This window comes from Elephas maximus, chromosome 1 (assembly GCF_024166365.1).
Source record: "Elephas maximus indicus isolate mEleMax1 chromosome 1, mEleMax1 primary haplotype, whole genome shotgun sequence".
In the NCBI taxonomy this organism is placed as follows: domain Eukaryota; kingdom Metazoa; phylum Chordata; class Mammalia; order Proboscidea; family Elephantidae; genus Elephas; species Elephas maximus.
This window is the reverse complement of record NC_064819.1, coordinates 35,489,280-35,511,868: the sequence shown is the minus strand read 5'-3', so window position 1 is coordinate 35,511,868 and position 22,589 is coordinate 35,489,280. Positions and strand designations below refer to the sequence as shown.

At 38.7% G+C, this 22,589-nt stretch overlaps 1 protein-coding gene across 1 annotated transcript in view; it reads right to left on the bottom strand.

Annotated features, from left to right (window-relative positions):
* Nucleotides 1-22,589, bottom strand: part of GNB4 (G protein subunit beta 4) — a 65,450-nt gene that overhangs the window by 14,357 nt on the left and 28,504 nt on the right. Inside the window, 4 exon segments of the mRNA XM_049882067.1 lie at nucleotides 2,253-2,316; nucleotides 4,544-4,650; nucleotides 5,789-5,827; nucleotides 13,858-13,954. Coding sequence (XP_049738024.1) covers nucleotides 2,253-2,316; nucleotides 4,544-4,650; nucleotides 5,789-5,827; nucleotides 13,858-13,914 — 267 coding nt within the window. The 5' untranslated portion in view covers nucleotides 13,915-13,954.

The window sequence follows — 22,589 nt, the reverse complement described above, 5'->3', positions numbered from 1 at the left end:
GATACTGTTTTAACTTGGAATGAAGCCACTCCTGATATCTCCCTTCAGCCAAATAATACATTAGCTTATAAAATAAAAAATATCACCTCTGAGGAATGTGATCCATTAAACAATCAACTATACGAGACCAAGTGGTCAACATTTACTCAAAAGCAAAGACGAAAAGTCAAGGAGGGGCAGGGAAGCTAGATAAATGGAAACAGAACAGTCAGAATGGAAATAATGAGAACACTGACACACTGCAAAAACTAACCAATGGCATGGAACAATTTGTACAAAAACTGTTAAATGGGAACCCTTACTTTGCTATGCAAACTTTTACCTAAAACACAATATTCAAAAAAAAAAAAAAGGAAAAGTGGAAATAGAGATAAAAGCTGCAAAAGAACAAAAAAGTACTCTCTTCAGAAATCAATCTTGTAATAGAAGCAAAGACACAAATATGTTGTAATGCTAATACAGCCATTTGAAAAATCAAGTGTTATATGTTAAAGATTTTAACAAAATTCTTTGTGCCGCAGTGCTCAAAAAAGGAATTTTCTGAACAATTAAAAGAGATGCCACCACATCCTTCTCTTAACAGGGCACATGCTGCAATCCCATTCCAACAAAGGCAACAGTTTTCCACTGATCTAGTCACGTCCCTGTCTGGTGCCTTGTTATGCAACACCAATCAAGTACAGGTCAGGTAGCAAAATATAACCTGTTAGTGAACAGCAAGGACAAATTGTCTATATGGGAAATCAACACATTATTTAATTACTACTGCGTTCTCATTTAATCTAAAATGACATTTTTAAACCACAGAAAAAATTATTTTGTTTTAGGAACAAGATACAGGTTTAATGCTGATTAACATAAAAAAGCATCAGCCAGTTTGTCATACTGTGGGGACTCATGTGTTGCTGTAATGCTGTGAGCTATGCCACTAGTATTCAGATACCAGCAGGGTCACCCATGGTGGACAGGTTTCAGATGGGCTTCCGGACTAAGACAGGCTAGGAAGAAGGACCCAGTAGTCTACTTAGTCTACTTCTGAAAAGAATTAGCCAGTGAAAACCTTACAAATAGCAGTGGAACATTGTCTGATATAATGCTGGAAGATGAGCCCCCCAGGTTGGAAGGCACTCAAAAGACGACTTGGGAAGAGCTGCCTCCTCAACGTAGAGTCGACCTTAATGACGTGGATGGAGTCAAGCTTTTGGGACCTTCATTTGCTGATGTGGCACAACTCAAAATGAGAAGAAACAGCTGGCAGTGGCTGCAACAATGGGTTCAAGCATCGCAACAATTGTGAGGATGGCGCAGGACCGGGGGCAGTGTTTTGTTCTGTTGTGCATAGGGTCGCTATTTATTGGAACTGACTCAATGGCACCTAACAACAACGACATAAAAAAACTGTTCTGTTACAATAATTGTCTTGACTAGCTTTAAAATTTCCATCAGGCTGAAGCTATTGCTTATTTCTCGGAATAGTATTTTCAAATGTTTCACAAAAACAGTGATATAAGTGCATACAGAACCTAAAGGTATCTGACGTGTGCAAGTACTTCTGAAACTTTTTCACTACCACTCAACAACTTCAAGCCAGGGATCCTTCCGGTGGTCATATCAGGATCCATAATCTTTCACCACCTAGAAATCTAAACAAATTCTAATGTACCTCCAATTTACCATACCTTCTAAGCAGTCCAGAATTTCAAATCAATATCTGAGTGGACCAAAAAAAGGTTTAAACTAGCCATTTGGCTTGCCCACAACCAGAAATAAAAAATTCAGGGTCATTGTCGTATTAGGAATGAGATTTGAAAAAAAAAAAAAATTTACATATAAAAATGGTGTATCGTTCTTTCTAATATTCAAATATGAAACAGGAGACTCAGGTAAAACACACTGAGTAATATTCTTGTAGTTGTCCTTGGGAATAGAAAGCAAGCACTAAGCCTAAAGTGGAAACCCTGGTGGTGTAGTGGTTAAGTGCTATGGCTGTTAACGAAAGGGTCGGCAGTTTGAATCCGCCAGGCGCTCCTTGGAAACTCTGTGGGGCAGTTCTACTCTGTCCTATAGGGTCGCTATGAGTTGGAATTGACTCAACAGCAATGGGTTTAAGCCTAAAGAGAGGATCTAGATTAGAATAAATGGGATCAATTTCTCCCAGAAAGAAATTAAAGTCTGAAGTAGAATAAAGGAAAGAATCAGTGGATGGCAAACCCAATACAAGGTCATTTAAAAGAATGATCATAAAATTCTACCTTATTTGTTGTATAGCTATCCCAAATAATTAATTTTCCATCTTGGGAAGCACTGACTAGTAGCCTAGAAGAACAAACACAAAAATAATTCAATACTTAGGGAAAAAAAAGTAATTTAAATTAGTTACACACTGCATCAATATAGAACAATTCAGAAAAGAAAAATTACCATTTTTCTAGTTAATAACTTGATACCAAAAATATTCTCCCAACTTTAAAAAAAAATACTGCATGCCAAAAGTTTTTAACATAAAATAAGACTTAGCAATGGACTAAAAACATCTCTGGTGATAATTCAACTTTTTCATGGTGGCAACATTTTAGTTCTCATTCAAGATTCTGGTAGATACCAGCTGACTGGTTTAGTATTTATTGACTTACTGAAATTTAACAGACGAAGGAGTATACACAAGCCAAACAGTCTTATTTTACTCAATCTAAAAACATTAATTGAGAGCCTTTGAAAGCATTATAGGTACAACACAGGCCATACTTCTGCCCTTGAGACCTACCTCAGTGGTGGAGAGAAGACATTTAACTTAATCATAATAATTCAAGTAAGTGAAACATGTCAGAGGAGTGGTATAAAAAAAAAAAAAAGCCTATAGGACAGTGAAAAAGAAAGCAGTGCTAGTTGAGTTAATCAAGTAAAGCCTCGTAAAAGGGAATGTGTCTCGAAAAGCACAATTTTGGGAGCTAAAGAAAAGTCTATATTCTAAGAGAAGGGTAAAGTATGATCAATGACAAAAGGCAGAAAAACACAGTGAAAGTGTTTCAGGAACTATGAATATTCCAGTTGTATACAGTTTGTGAGAAACAGGAAAAATAAATTTAGAAAAGCAGGTGAGACTCAGATTGTAGAAAGGCTTGTTTGCCATGCTAAGGAATATTAAAAAAAAAAAAAAAGTTGCTGTCAAGTTGATTTCAACTCACAGCTACCTAAGGAGTATGGAGTCAGCTAAATAATTAGTACAGTAAGTCCTCACTTTACGAAGGTCAGACTTACAGACAATTCGTATTTGCCCTTTAACGTTAGCTCTGAACTATTGAACCAACCCCTACTATATTCCAGACAAATTCTTCATCACAATCACCTTAATTTGCCCTTACTCTGAACTATTGAACCAACCCCTACTATATTGCAGACAAATTCTTCATCACAATCACCTTCACTTCCTGCACATGTCGCTCTTAAATCACTGAAAAGGCTTGGAGCCTCTTGTACTACCCACTGAACTAATCCACTGCCCTTGAGTCGATTATGACTCAAAAGCAACCCTACAGGACTGAGAAGAACTGCCCCCATAGGGTTTCCAAGGCTGTAACTCTTTACAGAAGCAGACTGCCACACCTTTATTCCACGGGTGGCTGATTGGTTCAAACCACCAAACTTTTGGTTAGCTGCTGAGAGCGTTAACCACTGCACCACCAAGGCTCCTTTTTCTCGCACTAAAGTAAGGCTGAAAAGCACTGCGTGCACCTGCTCTGACCTGCACGTGAGGACGGCACAGCCTTGGGTCAAGGGCTGATCATCAGAATGAGGAGGAAGACTAAGTGCAGTAGGTTCCTTGGTGATACTTGTTTACCTATGAAGATTTAACTCTTAAAAAATGTTTAAGGAAATCAAGAACCACTAACATTTTTTTCAAGTAATCATACTTGGAGCCCTGGTGGTGCAGTGGTTAAGAGCTACGGCTGCTAACCAAAAGGCCGGCAGTTTGAATCCACCAGCTGCTCCTTGGAAGCCCTATGCGGCAGTTCTACTCTGTCCTGTAGCGTAGCTAGGAGCTGGAATCGACTCCACAGCAATGGGTTTGGTTTTTTTTGGTTTTGGTATTTTGCGTTAAAAGTTTGCTATATCAATGTGTAAATTATTTTGATCTTAAACTTCTCTAAGATAAAGAACAAAGCATTTGGCTTAGCTTTACGTCAGCTGTCAGTTATTTAATTTACATACTCCCCCATAAGAGCTTGGTGCCTGACTTATTACAGCATCACGTTTTCAAGGTTCACCCATGCATAGCATGCATCAGGACTGCAGTTCTCTGTAAGGCTGAATAACATTCCACTGTATGAATGATGGAGATTTTTCAGGCACATTTACTTTCCATATTAAAGGTTTTTAAACTTTTAAGATGTCAGTGAATATTTTTAGTGAAAGCAAAGTGTTCATAATGGATACACTTTCTGCAAACATTTCATACAGAGTTTGTTTTTAAACAAATAAAATGCAAATGATGATTCTTAGCAAAAATAATTCTGTTGATAGTTTGAAAACAACATGTACAAACCTTGAATCATATCCGCAGTGCATAGCATAAATTTTAGCTAGGTGACCCCTCAGCGAACGTCTTGTTCGCATTTGTATTTGACCCATGGAGTCCATGTTTGATGTGATCTTTTAGAAAGCAATAAAAATGTTATTCTTTACCTTAGCCATGGTTCAGAAAAGAACTTAAACCTAGAAACAATTAGTAGAGGAAAAAAGTAGACATAAAACAATCTTATGTTTTATTAAATTATGAAGATAATTTAATATAATTTCAGAGTTGTTATGGGATCAACATGTTGCTCAAAAAAATAAAGCATGATTAAATGATCCTATTTGCCACTAGAGATGAGAATATGTTCTACAGACTATTTAAAAAAAAAAAAAAGACATTTCTGTAAACTTTAGTAAAATACTAACCACAAATAAAAATTTAATAATAGAATAGAAGCTCAAAAAGTAAAATATTTATAATTTTAATTGTCTACAAAAAAGTCAGGAGCCCAAGTAGCACAGTGGTAAAGCGCTCACATGCTAAATGAACGGTTGACAATTCGAACCCATGAGGTGCTCCAAGGGAGAAAAATGTGGCAGTCTAGTGTCATAAAGATTACAGTCTTGCAAACCCTATGGGGCACTTCTACTCTGTCCTACAGGGTTGCTGGGAGTCAGAATCGACTCAATGGCAATGAGTTTCCTTTTTTGGTTTGGTAACAGAAAGCTAGTTTTACATATGTACAGCACATAAAATGTTTCCTTAAAAAATAATATTAATTAAACCAATCAAACTCTCCTAAGAGTTTCTGTAAGAAAAACAAATGTTTACTTAGGGCACACGTACACACACACATACACACATCAGAAACTACTTACAAAGGGGCATATGCTATATTTACATGAATCTATATATTTTTATAGGACTTACTTGTCTGCAGAACCTTTAATAGTATGCTTCAAGAAGCCCTTGTACTGTACATTTGACAAATAAAGTATTTTCAAATAAAAAAATTCACTGCCGTTGAGTCGATTCTGACTCATAGTGACCCTATAGGACAGAGTAGAACTGCCCCATAGGGTTTCCAAGGAGCAGCTGGTAGACTGGAACTGCTGACCTTTTGGTTAGCAGCCGAGCTCTTAACCACTGTGCCACCAGGGCTCCGTTTTCATACAGTATTAAGTACTAATAAAAAGAACCTGAATGCCATTTGCATTCAGTGTCAAGCTACTTCATGTGAATTACTAAAAGAGAAAAAAAAAAATACTTTACCTGAACAAGCGTAGCATCATTACACGCTTTCCTGGAATTCTGAAGAAAGATGGTTACAACATGTTTAGATGTGGGAGCCTCTTGATATGATTAAAAATAATGCTGTATTATTTTTAAAAAATTTGCATATATACTTTTTTCACTGTACCACATAATCTTTATTGTTAAAAAAGTTTTTATTGAGATAACACATATAATATTCCTCATTTTAACCATTTTAAAGTGAATAACTCAGTGGTTAATATACTCACAATATTGTTGTAATCACCACCATCTAATTCCAGAATATTTCCATAACCCTGAAAAGAAACCTCATGCCTCCTATCTTTCTCCTCCCCGTTTGCTGGCAATCACCAACCTACTTTCTGCTATAAATTTACCTGTTCTGGACCTTTCACGTCAGTAGAGTCATATAGTATGTGACCTTCTGTGACTAACTTCTTTCACTTAGCATAATATTTTTGAGTTTCATCCATTTTTACGTATGAATAATATTCCACGTCTGAAAAATATACATTTTGTTTATCCATTAGTCTGCTGATGAATATTTTGTTAGTTTCACTTTCTGTCTATTTTGAAAAATGATGTTACGAACCTTCCTGTACAAGTTTTGAGTGAACATGTTTTTAATTCTCTTGAGTAATATATCTAGGACTAGAATTAGTGAGTCGTAAAGAAACTTGTAGTACATTGATACAGTGCAGGAAGATGAGCCACTAGGTTGGAAGGCACTCAAAATACAACTGGGGAAGAGCTGCCTCCTCAAAGGAGAGTTGACCTTAATGATGTGGATGGAGTAAAGCCTTCAGGACCTTCAATTGCTGATATGGCATGACTCCAAAAGAGAAGAAACAGCTACAAACATCCATTAATAATCGGAATGTGGAATGTGCGAAATAAGAATCTAGGAAAATTGAAGTCGTCAAAAATGAAATGGGACACATAAAGATCGATACCCTAGGCATTAGTGAGCTGAAATGGACTGGTATTGGCCATTTTGAATCAATCATATGGTCTACTATGCTGGAAATGACAAATTGAAGAGGAATGGGGTTGCATTCATCGTCAAAAAGAACATTTCAAGATTTATCCTGAAGTTCAATGCTGTCAGTGATAGGATAATACCCATACACCTACAAGGAAGACCAGTTAATACAACTATTATTCAAACTTACACACCAACCATTAAGGCCAAAGATGAAGAAACTGAAGATTTTTACCAACTTCTGCAGTATCGAATCTATCAAATGGAACTGACTCGATGACACCTAACAACAACAACAGCAAGGAAACTTTAAACGTTTTCAGAAACTGCCAAGCTGTTTTTCACAGTGGCTGAACTATTTGATGGAGTCCCTGGGTGGTGCAGTTAACATTCTGGTCTGCTAACTGAAAGGTTGGAGGTTTGAGTCCACCCAGAGGTACCTTGGAAGAAAAGCCTGGTGATCTACTTCTGAAAAAGCAACCACTGAAAACCCTCTGGAACACAGTTCTACTCTGACACACGTGGGGTCTCCCTGAGTGGGAACAGACTCCATGGTACTGGTAGGTAGTAGGTATGAAGTGTATCTCAATGTGGTTTTGATTTGCATTTCCCTACTGACTAAAGAGGAAACCCTGGTGGCGTAGTGGTTAAGAGCTACTGCTGCTAACCAAAAGGTCGGCAGTTTGAATCCACCAGGCGCTCCTTGGAAACTCTATGGGGCAGCTCTACTCTGTCCTTTAGGGTCGCTATGAGTCGGAAATGACTTGACGGCATCGGGTTTGGTTTGGGTTTTTTAATGACTAAGGATGTTGAGCATACTTTCATGTTCTTACTGGCCATTTGTGTTTCCTCCTTGGAGAAATGTCTATATAAATCCTTTGCCCATTTTTTAGCAAGTTTGTCTTTTTTATTGTTGAGCTCTAAGAGTTCTTTATATCTGGATACCAGACCCTTACTGGATATATGATTTGCAAATATTTCCTTCCATTTGACAGAGGCTGTCTTTTCACTTTCTTGTTAGTGCCCTTTGATGTACAAGCTTTTAATTTTGAGGAAGTTAAATTCACCTATTTTTTTCTTTTGTTCTTGTACTTTTGATGTCAAATTTAACCAGTGCCTACTCAAAGGTCATGAAGATGTACACCTAAGTTTACTTCTAAGGATTTTATAGTTTAGTTCTTACATTTAGGTCTTTGATACATTTTAGGTAATTTTTATATACGACATGAGGCAGGAGTCCACATTTATTCAATTGTTCCAGCACCACGTGATGAAGCGCCTATGCTTTCCCCCAGTGAATGATCCTGGGACCCTTGTGGAAAGCTGAACTACCGGTATACAGGTTACTTCTGGGCTCTCAATTCTATTGTGTAAATATATTTTTTGTTTATAATTTTTTTTTTAATTTTAATTGCATCCCTTGAATAAAATGAGCCGGGGGGGGGGGGCTTAGTAAGCCCATTGTATTCAGAGTTATATTTGATATCAAGCTTCAGCACAAAACAAGAATTCTGAATTCCCTTTTATTTGTTCTGCCACCTAAAAGTTGAGATATAGGGAAGGTATTTATAGTATATTCCAGGTTATTTCAGAAATATTTTAAAAAGGAAAACCACTTCTTTAAAATGCTATTAAAACAAAACATTTTACTTATAAAAATAAGATACGATTATCTCAGGAAAATCATTTTTATATAACAGGCAACAATTTATACTGAGTGACATCTATATTTTTATATTAATAGCAAGCTCCCTACCTGTATGCAAGTATTTGTACCTAAACATTTTAGGATAGACTTCCTAAAAGACCTCAAATGGAAAAAGGAAAAAAAAATACAAACTAAAGGGAATTATCAAAAGGAAGATAGTGGGATAGAAATGAATATAATAAAACAAGGTAAGCAAAAACATACTTGGTAAGAAATAAAATGTTTTAAACCAAATTTACCAGAAAGTAACAAATTTAGAAGATTCTATACACAGAAAAATCAGCAGTATAATTAATTCTTCCTGCTAGACTTTAAAAACCGATTGCCATTGAGTTGATTCTGACTCATAGTCACCCTACAGGACAGAGTAGAACTGCCCCGTATGGTTTCCAAGGAGCGCCTGGTGGATTCAAAGTGCTGACTTTTTGTTTAACAGTCATAGCACTTATCCACTATGCCACTAGGGTTTCAATTTTTTTTTCTCAAAGTTTAGGTGGGTATCCTCTTCGATTTTATTTCTCCCTACAGTACCTAAGCATACTTCTGAGCAAACAGAAGGCACACAATATTTGTTGAATAAATGTCCTAAAGGAACTTGTTTCAGCCAGCCAAGGGAAAAATGCCTGCCTCAGCTTGCAGCAAAGACTGGATCACAGGCTTGATCTTTTCGGGTGTTCACAAGCAGTTGCACAAACATTTGATTTGATTCTCATTCTCAGCCAAATTGTGGGTTTTAAAACCTCCTCTGGCAAGAAATAATTGTGCTCCCTTCCCTAAATGAAAAGAATCTTCAGGAATGACAGTCATGGCTGTACCATGCTCCCAAACTGCTGGAATTGAAGACTAATCTCTAAAAAAAAAAAAAAGGTTCTCTGACCTCAAGCTTTAGGAAAATGAACTAACATTGTTCAAGTCATCATTCTTGATTTAGTCATTTGACAAAAATCTGCTGCTCACTTACTATGTGCCAGGCACTATTTTAAATACTATGATTAAAAAGAAAAAACACCAAACCAGATGCTGTCAAGTTAACTCCCACTCATGGCAACCCCTTCGTGTGTCAGAGTAGAACTGTGCTCCACAGAGATTTCAATAGCTGGTTTTTCAGAAGTAGATCACCAGGCCTTTCTTTTGAGGCACCTCTGGGTGGACTCAAACCCCCAACCTTTCAGTTAGAAGCCAAGCACATTGACTATTTGTACCACCTAGACAGCATATTAATATTAATAGTGCAATAAAGAACTGTAGATGCAAATTACTGAACTACAGTACAAATCGGTACTGAAAATTAAACATCATGCTGAATACAAGAATTCTACAAATATCTTTGCAGCATTCACTGGCAAATTTTATTATGAAAGTTTCTACTCACATCGAGAAGAACTTACTTTTATGAGCACTATGATCCATTATAAAACTGGATATAAAAGAATTATTCCCAACTAACGGCTGAATTCCATACTATCTGCTACAACATAAAATACAAGATCTGATACTAACATCTTTGTGTAAAAGATAAGAACTGTGACATATCTCTCATTCCAAATCAAAGAGTTAATGGTCACAAAAGAAATTAAAAAAAAAACCAAAATCTATATTTTCTCTTTGTGTTTTTTTTACTTTAAATGTATCGTATGTGCATCAAAGAGCATACATTTATATTATACCCTGTGTTTACACCATACACTTCGGAAGGAAGGAAGAAATAACGGAAAGAAGGAAGAAAGGGACCTTAAATATAGTATAACCTGATTAACCAGAGAAGAAAAGTACATGGTCTTTGAAATCATGGGAGGAAGCACAGGACATTGTGCTGGGATGCTGGTGAGAGAGGAAGACCACTGAGACACGGACTTTCCATCCAAGTACAAGTGGTGGAAGCAAATGCGAAGAAGCAACTGGAACACAAGGCAGGCTGTGGTACTCCTGGTCACAGAAGGACGAAGTGCTGTACAAACAAGGAACTGCCACTTACTGGTGCTGGACTAAGTCCTTCACTGTTATTTCATTTCATCCTGTCCACAAACATATAAAATGTGCAATGGTATTTTCCTTTTGCAATAAAGATACTGAGACTCAAAAAGGTTAAGAAATTTGCTCACAGCTACAAAGTAATTAAAAGGTGGAGCCCAGGCACCATGCCATGCTGCCTTCCAACAGCAGAAACAGCAAATCCAAGTGAGTAGTTCTGTCTGAAGAGGTTTTTCTGGAGGAAAACTGGTACTTGATGGAGAGGGTTCCAAGGAGTAAAAATGGGGCAGATGGAGTATGATTCCAGGCAAAGGGAACAATGTGAAAAAAGGCAGAAGGTGGGCAAGGGCAGGCAACGGCAAGACCAGGAAGGCTACAGGACGGGCTGTAGGAAAGGATGCTGGTAAACAAGTCCAGAAAGCAGTGCGGCGCTGGTGACAGAGCAAGGCTTCGGGATCAAAACAACCTGGTCTGGATCCTACATCAACTGGTTTACTAGTTGTTCTGTTCCTCAGCTGTAAAATAAAATAATACCACCTGCCTCACAGGGTTGCCATGAGGCCTAAATGAGATGGGTATGTGACCATATGCTTAGCCAATCAGCACGTGGAGCAAGCAGCACAAGGAAGCAAAGGTGGTGGAGCAATCGTTCTGCTGGTGGCAGTAACATCGAACACACAGATTAGCCCACACAGCCATCTCCGATCATTCCAGGCAAAATAAATCCCTCCTTTGTTTTGGCAGCTTTGTTCAGACACCTCAGAGTTCTAATTTGTATCTAAATCGTTGTTGTTGTTGTGTGCCGTCAAGTTGATTCTGACTCATAGCAACCCTACAGGACAGAGAACTGCCCCATAGGGTTTCCTAGGTTGTAATCCTTACGGGAGCAGATTGCTAGGTCTTGTCTCCCACGGAGCAGCTGGTGTGTTCGAACTACCAACCTACCAGTTAGCATCTGAGCACTTAACCACTGTGCCACCATGTCTCCTTTCCTTAAATCATAAATCTCCTTGAATTCATGGCAGCAAGTCTGGTTATGATTTCTATCTTCTTAATATCAACATTTTTCTGGAAAGTATTCTTCATCTTTCCCTTGTTTTCCTGCTCTTTTCTCGTAAAATCTTTGCATAGATGTTATGCTTGTTCCTTTTTGATTCTTCCTGACTTGTAAATCACATGAAGTCTTCTGAAATAGCTATTTGCAAAAGGTTCATAATGGGGAGGGCCACAGCAGTGTTGCAAGTTATCAGGGCTTCTCCCAGCTTTGTGTTGAAGTTCTTCACTTATATTTTTAAGTTGTTTCAGCCTTTACTTTTCCCAAGACAGAAGAAATAGCAGCTTCTAGGCTTCGCACAAGTCTCTCTTCTCTGCCCTGCTCACCAAGAGAAGCTTCCTGAAAGATGACATGTTTTTATCCTTTTGTCCTCAGTTCTGCCTTCACTGATGTTCCTCAGTGCCAACAAAGTCCAGGAAGGATCTGTTTCCACTGTTCCAAACAAGCGATGGGTGGTGGTGTCCCTCAGGAGCTGCGACCTACTTTGTCTGAGATTTACACCTGCAGGGTCTTCTCCAGAGTCTTCCCTCCTGGAGCATCACTGCATTTGGCGGTGCTTCCACATCCTGTTATGGTTTGAAGCTCTGTAAGTATTTTAGCTCTATTGAGGGTAGAGCTTGTGTTTTTATCTCATGATCCTTATTGCTTTGAGTTGATTTGCAAGAGGAAGATTTATTAGACATGTCTTTACCACCTTAAAACCAAAAGTACCACTAATAATTTTTAATATTTTTCTGCAATCTTAATGTTATTTTGGAGTGCCCTAGGTGGTACAGTTAACACACCCAGTTGCTAACCAAAAGGTTGAAGGTTCTAGTCTATCCAGAGGTGCCTTTGAAGAAAGGTCTGGTTGTCTACTTCTGAAATATCAGCCACTGAAAATCCTATAGAGCACAGTTCTTCTCGGACATACATGGGGTTGCCAAGAGTGGGAGTCGACTCAACAGCAACTGTTAATTTTTTAGAATAATCTAGTATATTATAATGTGATAGTATCTGCTTCATTATATTGAACCAAAAATCAAACTACAATTCCAGTTGTGTGAATATGAAGGGAATTATATTTGTTTTTCAGCAAGCATGTGTGTATGTGTATATATATATATAAAATATTTAATTTTATAATGTATTTATATATAATATTAAGTATAAATATAATAAACTCATTGCTGTCGAATAGATTTTGACTCATAGAGACCCTACAGGACAGAGCATAACTGCCCCACAGGATTTCCAAGGAGCAGCTGATGGATTCGAACTGCTGGCCTTTGGTTAGCAGCCAAATGCTTAAACCACTGTGCCCCGAGGGCCCCAATAAATATTATATTATATATATATATACACACACACACAGAGACATACATAATATTAACTTCTCAGGGATGCAGAAGTCATTAGTTTACAAAAATAATTGTTAGGGACAAAATTTGAAGAGTTTATTTCCAGCCTCATAAATTATTTAATATACATAGACTGGTAAAGTAATGAGCAACTTTGTACATTGCTATAGGGTGAAGGACCTAGTTATGCCCCAAGTAAGGTGGTCTTTGCCCTTGGCTCCAGAGAAATAACCTTTGAAGTAATTGCGGTCGGTGCCTTGGTTTGGGACTTCCTGGCCACATGTGAGAATGAGGGCTGGCCAGAGCACCAAAGACTCACCTAGGAGGCTGACATCTACTAGCTTTAGGAGGCATGATTTAGCCTATCATGCAGGGATGGCTGATAAAAGCCCAGGACATGAAGGCCCGGAGAGCTTCCTGGTTGATGAGAACATCTGCTCTCAGGGGGCAGCGCATCCCTTGGGACAGGGAAGCTTCGAGTTGGGAACCCTCCCAGGGCCTATGCATCTCTTCATTTGTACCCTTTTTGGCTATAATAAATCTGTAGTCATAAGTATGGTATAAAAATATTCTTCACAAATTCTGTGAGTCTTTCCAGTGAACTATCGAACCCAACGGTACAGTAGGAGCCAGCAGGTCAGAAAGTAAGGGTGTCTTATGGTCTCACGAGCTTGTGGCTGACATCCTGAAGGGGAAGTAGGAAACCAGCACCGAATTTGTGGCCAGCAGGTCAGAAAATTGGGGTGTTATATGGACTCCACAAACTTGCAAATGGTGTCTGCCTACTGGGCTACCTGAAGGACCGTGTCCCTCTAACTTGTGAGCTCCGGGTGGCTACAGTCAAAGAGAGATCGCATCACAGGGCAGCTGGCAATGAGGATGGAGAAGTGGAAATGTGAGGACCGGATCAATTTCCACATTTTGGGGATTGGATTCATGCTGATCCTTACCATGTAACTGCAGATACTAAAAAGAATTGCTAAAAGTTCAAAACAAACAGTTAGCTCGTACCTGGATCTGATTTCACCACTCTTCTGCTTCTTGCCTCAACTGCTCCAGTTCACTCATCCTTTACATTTGTTATCTCGGAATTAACACATGACAGCAACTGTTAAAAAAGAGAGAAATAAAGATTAAATTCTCCATTTATGTATCAATCTACTTAAAAAAATACTGACATACAGGGGGTTTGGGGACCATGGTTTCAGGGGACATCTAAGTCAAATGGCATAATAAAATCTATTAAGAAAACATTCTGCATCCCACCCTGGAGAGTGGCGTCTGGGGTCTTAAATGCTAGCAAGCCGCCATCTAAGATGCATCAATTGGACTCAACTCACCTGGACCAAAGGAGAATGAAGGACACAAGGTAATTACGAGCTCTAGAGAGAAAGGGACACATAAACCAGAGACTACATCAGCCTGAGACCAGAAGAACTAGATGGTGCCTGGCTAAAACCGATGGCTGCCCTGACAGGGAACACAACAGAGAACCTCTGAGGGAGGAGGAGAGTAGTGGGATGCAGACGCCAAATTCTTGTAAAAAGACCGGACTTAATGGTCTGACTGAGACTAGAAGGACCCCGGTGGTCATGGCCCCCAGACCTTCTGTTAGACCAAGACAGGAACGATTCCCAAAGCCAACTCTTCAAACAGGGATTGGACTGCACAATGGAACAGAAAATGATATTGGTAAAGAGTGAGCTTCTTGGATCAAGTAGACACTTCAGACTATGCTGGCAGCTCCTGTCTGGAGGGAAGATGAGAGGACAAACGGGGTCAGAAGCTGGCGGAATGGTCATGAAAAGAGAGAGTGGAGGGAAGGAGCAGACTGTCTCATTAGAGGGAGAGCAACTAGGAGTATATAGCAAGGTGTCTATAAATTTTTGTATGAGAGACTGACTTGATTTGTAAACTTTCACTTAAAGCACGACAAAAATGTAAAAAGAAATACAGACATATAAATTCTCCTTTTTGGACCTTCTGAAACTCAAATAAGATAGTTATTACTGGAACTTAAAGTTGCTTAGTAAACAACCAAGTAAACAGAAAAGTAGCGATTAGGATAACGAAACCCGTAACACCCACCACGTAGGTTTACCATTAATATTTTTCCATATTTACTTCATCTTTTTTTCTTGCTAAAATATTTTAAAGCCAACTACAGAATTAAGACATTTTACCCCTAAATATTTCAGTATGTTGTTGTTGTTAGGTGCCATCAAGCCCGTTCCTACTCATAGCAACCCTACATGCCACAGAATGAAACACTGCCCGGTCCTGCGCCATCCTCACAATCGTTGCTATGTTTGAGCCCATTGTTGCAGCCACTGTGTCAATCCATCTCATTGAGGGTCGTCTTCTGCTTTTTTGCTGACTTCAGTATACATCTCTAAAAATATCATGTCACTTTTTTACCAAACCCTAATGTTATTGTACCTACCAAAATTAATGATAATTCTTTAATACTTAATACCCAGTCTATTTGAAATTTCCCCAATTGTTTTGCCAATTTTCTTTTACATCCGACTATATATTGCATTTAGCTATGTCTCTTAAATTTCCCCAGTGAGGACTGCTCACCTCCTGCTTTCTTTTTTTCCCTATGATATCAACTTAGCAGAGAGACTGAGCCACTAGTCCTACAGAATGTCCCACATTCTGCTTACTTCCTTATGGTACTGTTTATCTTGTTTCTGTATGCCCTATACTACCTGTAAACTTGAAGGAAGTTATATCTATAGCCTGGATTATATTCCAGTTCAACATGTTTGGCAAGAATACTTGCAGCTGCTAACCAAAAGGTCAGCAGTTCGAATCTGCCAGGCGCTCCTTGGAAACTCTATGGGGCAGTTCTACTCTGTCCTATAGGGTCGCTATGAGTCGGAATTGACTCGACGGCAGTGGCTGGGTGGTGGAGCCTATGGACTTCATATTGTAGTACATCAGAATGAACCTAATATTTGGTTACTCCACTATCGTTGATGTTGTTGATGTGTGCCATCGAGTCAATTCCGACCCACTACAACCCCATATGACAGAGTAAAACTGCCCCATAGTGTTTCCTAGGCTGTAATCTTTACAGCAGCAGATCTCCATGTCTTTTCTCCCATGGAGCCACTGATGGGTTTGAACTGCTGACATCTTGGTGAGTAGCTGCGCACTTAACCGTTGTCCCATCATGGCCCCACTATTGGTGAAGTTGAGACTGAACGGTGTGTTCTGTTGTTAACAGCCTAATTTGTCCACGGAAAAGTTATGTATCCCCCACTTTCACCCAGCAAATAATCTGTGGAGAATCTTTCGCTTTCTTTTTTTTTTTAATTTTATTTATTTTGTTGTTGTTGAGACTATGCATAGCAAAACATATACCAATTCAGCTGTTTCTACATACACAATTCAGTGACATTGATTATATTCTTCAAGTTGTGCAACCATTCTCACCTTCCTTTTCTGAGTTATTCCTCCCCCGTTAACATAAACTCACTGCCCTCTAAGGTTCCTATCTAATCATTCAAGTTGCTGTTGTCAATTTGATCCCGCATAAACCAAAAAAAAAAAAAAAAAAACCCATCGCTGTAGAGTTGATTCTGATTCATAAAGAGCATAATGCTCAAGGCAGACGTCTGTTACCGGTTAAACCAATTTCAGGGGATATTTTTGGTTTAAGGTTTAAAGTTTATCTCAGGGCAATAGTTTCAGCCTCCATGGCTCCAAAAAGTCTGGAGTCCGTGAGAATTTTAAATTCTGTTCTGCATTCTTCTCCTTCCGATAAGACACTTCTATAGAATCTTTGATCAAAACGTGCGGTAATGATAAGCAGGGCACCATCCAGTTCTTTTGGTCTCATGACAAAGGAGGCAGGGAATCCTTCACCTCCAACTGGATTGTTTCCATCAGTGGCTAACCATGCCCATGTGTCTCCTTTTCATAATGATGACAAATTCCTTGACCATACCTTTCACCTCCAATTAGAGTCCTTTTTTCTTCTCTTTCTTGAGAAATTTTAAAGAGAGTTGCCTATACGTGACTCCATTACCTCACAGGGAATTCTGAATTCTCAAATCTCATTCATGACCAACAGACTTTTGCTAAATTTAAGCAGGCATGAGGGAGAGAGAGAGGGCATGTATAAGACGAAGGGCTGAGAAATGCGTCTAAGCTGCAAAGTCAGGACACTTAGGATGCCTGTACCAGATAACCACAGGTGTTCTCTGGACGTCTGAAAACAAATATCAAAGCTGTCTTTCCCTCCTTTTCTTCCTGCTGCTAAAAAGAGAAGCTAACTTTTCACTCCATTAAAATAAAAAGAAAACTTACCAGTTTTGTCACTTAGTAGAGAGAACATTTTGGTTACTCAGACTTTCTGTGTTGATCTTTTCCTCTTCACCCAACAATTGCTTAATTACTGAGCATAACAATATGAGTGCCTAGCACAGACCTCTCTGCTGAATCTCCTTTTTATTTAAACTTACTCCTTTGGCTTTCATGACACCACACTTTCCTGGCTTCCCTTATACTTCACTGACTATTCTTCTCTGTGGGCCCTTTTTCTCCCAATTCACTTCTTAAACATTTATGTTTCCCAGGGTTCTAGCTTCAGCAAGCTAGTTACAAAACTTCCCTCCTGGGAGGAAGATAAAAATAAGTATGAGATATATATGAACCATCTCTACCTTCCTTTACCACCCTCCCCCCACCAAAAAAAAAAAAAAAAGCCACGGGGTACAGTCAGTGTAATTAATATTAAAGGAATTTCACTAATGGTGCCTTTTGCTCAAGGTCAAATCTGAGCCTATCATCACAACTGATCTTTGAGATGGCATTGAAGAGGCTTACTAAACAAATTTTAAACTAATAATTTAACAGAAATGAGTTTGATACAAGCACAGTACTCTTATTTTGAATTACTATAACTTCTTGACTAAGTTCTTTCTCAATATGAAGGTTTGATTCATTTTATACATTTTAAATAACTCTATCACATAGTGACAGCATTTTAAGTTGAGCAGAAAGCACCCTATCAGTTATCTTTTAAAAGTTCAGCTGTACCAGTTACAAATATCAGAAGATACCAATAAGTCATTGTATCTAAGCCAATCTGTTAAATAAAATGGAAAAAAAAATACAGTTGCATAATTCAAATGGCCTTCTCACTCCAGAAATTTTAGTAAAGCCAGGCATTATGTAGTCTGTACAATCATACTGCTGTGTTGATGAACAGCTATTTTAATCTACATGAAACTAGAAAATACAAGTATTTCTTAACTCCTAATTTTCACATTGTTCATGAAAGCTCATAGAAGACATGGAAGAACATTTTAAATCATACTTAACAATTTTAAGCATAAACTAGTTTTGCTTCCTAAAATTTGGAAACCATAAAATATAAAGGTAAAGGTCTATTCATCAAAAGTGATTTTAGGGGTTGGGAGCCAAGATGGCGGACTAGGCAGACGCTACCTCGGATCCCTCTTACAACAAAGACACGGAAAAACAAGCGAATCGATCACATACATAACAATCTATGAACCCTGAACAACAAACACAGATTTAGAGATGGAGAACGAACTAATACGGGGAAGCAGTGATTGTTTCCAGAGCCTGGAGCCAGCGTACCAGTCAGGAAGAGCAGCGTCCCAGCTGGAGAACCGTCCCAGCCGGAGAACCGTCCCGCCGGGATTTGGACTGGACGCAGGTACGGCATAAACACGGAGAGCTGCTCCACCCCCCTGAACTAACCCCGGGAAGGGGCCCAGCCGGGTCGCGCGGGCGGCATGGGACGCAGCCGGTAGGAGAAGTCCCCGGGAGGCAGCGACTGGTATTGGAACGGGGAGAACAGCGTCCCAGCCGGGACACTCGGTCACGGCACAAGCACGGGGAGCTGCTCCACCCATCTGAACTAACCCCGGGAGGCGGCCCAACTGGTTCGCGAGGGCGGCACGGCCACACGGCTGGAGGGACGAGAAGTCCCCGAGAAGCAGCCACTGATTTTGGAGTCGAGAGTGCACCGTCCCAGTAGGGGAGCCTTGACGCTGGGTGTAGGGCTGGAAGCGGAGGATCTGACCGTGACTCCAGCGGGCCAGACCCCCCGGGGGCAATCTCCACACAGCCAGCACACATAGGCGACGCGCCCACGGGAATCTCAGATATAATAGTCATTCCAAGCAAGACAAGCAACTCTGGCTATATTCTGAGGTGCTACTCTCCTATCTCTCTGTTCCCTCCCCCACCCTCCCCAGGCGGCTTCATTAACATCCGAATAGCCTGAGCCAGAGGGAGAACTCTGATAGGGATCTGACTGCATTTTTTTTTTAGCGGATTTTCTGGAAAAACTAGTTTCCCAGTGATGGCTCGGAGACAACAATCCATATCAAACCACTTAAAGAAACAGACCATGACAGCTTCTCCAATCCCCCAAACAAAAGAATCAAAATCTTTCCCAAATGAAGACACAATCCTGGAATTATCAGATACAGAATATAAAAAACTAATTTACAGAATGCTTAAAGATATCACAAATGAAATTAGGATAACTGCAGAAAAAGCCAAGGAATACACTGATAAAACTGTTGAAGAACTCAAAAAAATTATTCAAGAACATAGTGGAAAAATTAATAAGTTGCAAGAATCCACAGAGAGACAACATGTAGAAATCCAGAAGATTAACAATAAAATTACAGAATTAGACAACGCAATAGGAAGTCAGAGGAGCAGACTCGAGCAATTACAATGCAGACTGGGACATCTGGAAGACCAGGGAATCAACACCAACATAGCTGAAAAAAAATCAGATAAAAGAATTAAAAAAAATGAAGAAACCCTAAGAATTATGTGGGACTCTATCAAGAAGGATAACCTGCGGGTGACTGCAGTCCCAGAACAGGGAGGGGAGACAGAAAACACAGAGAAAATAGTTGAAGAACTCCTGACAGAAAACTTCCCTGACATCATGAAAGACGAAAGGATATCTATCCAAGATGCTCATCGAACCCCATTTAAGATTGATCCAAAAAGAAAAACACCAAGACATATTGTCATCAAACTCACCAAAACCAAAGATAAACAGAAAATTTTAAAAGCAGCCAGGGAGAAAAGAAAGGTCTCCTTCAAGGGAGAATCAATAAGAATAAGTTGAGACGACTCAGCAGAAACCATGCAGGCAAGAAGGGAATGGGACGACATATACAGAACACTGAAGGCGAAAAACTGCCAACCAAGGATCATATATCCAGCAAAACTCTCTCTGAAATATGAAGGCGAAATTAAGATATTTACAGACAAACACAAGTTTAGAGAATTTACAAAAACCAAACCAAAGCTACAAGAAATACTAAAGGATATTGTTTGGTCAGAGAACCAATAATATCAGATATCAGCACAACACAAGGTCACAAAACAGAACGTCCTGATATCAACTCAAATAGGGAAATCACAAAAACAAACAAATTAAGATTAATTAAAAAAAAATACACATAACAGGGAATCATGGAAGTCAATAGGTAAAAGATCACAATAATCAAAAAGAGGGACTAAATACAGGAGGCATTGAACTGCCATACAGAGAGTGATACAAGACGATATAGAACAATACAAGTTAGGTTTTACTTAGAAAAATAGGGGTAAATAATAAGGTAACCACAAAAAGGTATAACAACTCTATAACTCAAGATAAAAGCCAAGAAAAACGTAACGACTCAACTAACATAAAGTCAAACACTATGAAAATGAGGATCTCACAATTTACTAAGAAAAACGCCTCAGCACAAAAAAGTATGTGGAAAAATGAAAGTGTCAACAACACACATAAAAAGGCATCAAAATGACAGCACTAAAAACTTATTTATCTATAATTACGCTGAATGTAAATGGACTAAATGCACCAATAAAGAGACAGAGAGTCACAGACTGGATAAAGAAACACGATCCATCTATATGCTGCCTACAAGAGACGCACCTTAGACTTAGAGACACAAACAAACTAAAACTCAAAGGATGGAAAAAAGTATATCAAGCAAACAATAAGCAAAAAAGAAGAGGAGTAGCAATATTAATTTCAGACAAAATAGACTTTAGACTTAAATCCACCACAAACGATAAAGGACACTATATAATGATAAAAGGGACAATTGATCAGGAAAACATAACCATATTAAATATATATGCACCCAATGAAAGGCCTGCAAGATACATAAATCAAATTTTAACAGAATTGAAAAGTGAGATAGATACCTCCACAATTATAGTAGGAGACTTCAACACACCACTTTCGGAGAAGGACAGGACATCCAGTAAGAAGCTCAATAGAGACACGGAAGATCTAATTACAACAATCAACCAACTTGACCTCATTGACTTATACAGAACTCTCCACCCAACTGCTGCAAATTATACTTTTTTTTCTAGCGCACATGGAACATTCTCTAGAATAGACCACATATTAGGTCATAAAACAAACCTTTGCAGAGTCCAAAACATCGAAATATTACAAAGCATCTTCTCAGACCACAAGGCAATAAAAATAGAGATCAATAACAGAAAAACTAGGGAAAAGAAATCAAATACTTGGAAAATGAACAATACCCTCCTGAAAAAAGACTGGGTTATAGAAGACATCAAGGAGGGAATAAGGAAATTCATAGAAAGCAACGAGAATGAAAATACTTCCTATCAAAACCTCTGGGACACAGCAAAAGCAGTGCTCAGAGGCCAATGTATATCGATAAATGCACACATACAAAAAGAAGAAAGAGCCAAAATCAGAGAACTATCCCTACAACTTGAACAAATAGAAATTGAGCAACAAAAGAATCCATCAGGCTCCAGAAGAAAACAAATAATAAAAATTAGAGCTGAACTAAATGAATTAGAGAACAGAAAAACAATTGAAAGAATTAACAAAGCCAAAAGCTGGTTCTTTGAAAAAATTAACAAAATTGATAAACCATTGGCTAGACTGACTAAAGAAATACAGGAAAGGAAACAAATAACCCGAATAAGAAACGAGAAGGACCACATCACAACAGAACCAAATGAAATTAAAAGAATCATTTCAGATTATTATGAAAAATTGTACTCTAACAAATTTGAAAACCTAGGAGAAATGGATGAATTCCTGGAAAAACACTACCTACCTAAACTAACACATTCAGAAGTAGAACAACTAAATAGACCCATAACAAAAAAAGAGATTGAAACGGTAATCAAAAAAACTCCCAACAAAAAAAAGCCCTGGCCCGGACGGCTTCACTGCAGAGTTCTACCAAACTTTCAGAGAAGAGTTAACACCACTACTTCTGAAGGTATTCCAAAGCATAGAAAATGACGGAATACTACCCAACTCATTCTATGAAGCCACCATCTCCCTGATACCAAAACCAGGTAAAGACATTACAAAAAAAGAAAATTATAGACCTATATCCCTCATGAACATTGATGCAAAAATCCTCAACAAAATTCTAGCCAATAGAATCCAACAACACATCAAAAAAATAATTCACCCTGATCAAATGGGATTTATGCCAGGTATGCAAGGCTGGTTTAATATTAGAAAAACCATTAATGTAATCCATCACATAAATAAAACAAAAGATAAAAACCACATGATCTTATCAATTGATGCAGAAAAGGCATTTGACAAAGTCCAACACCCATTCATGATAAAAACTCTTACCAAAATAGGAATTGAAGGAAAATTCCTCAACATAATAAAGGGCATCTATGCAAAGCCAACAGCCAATATC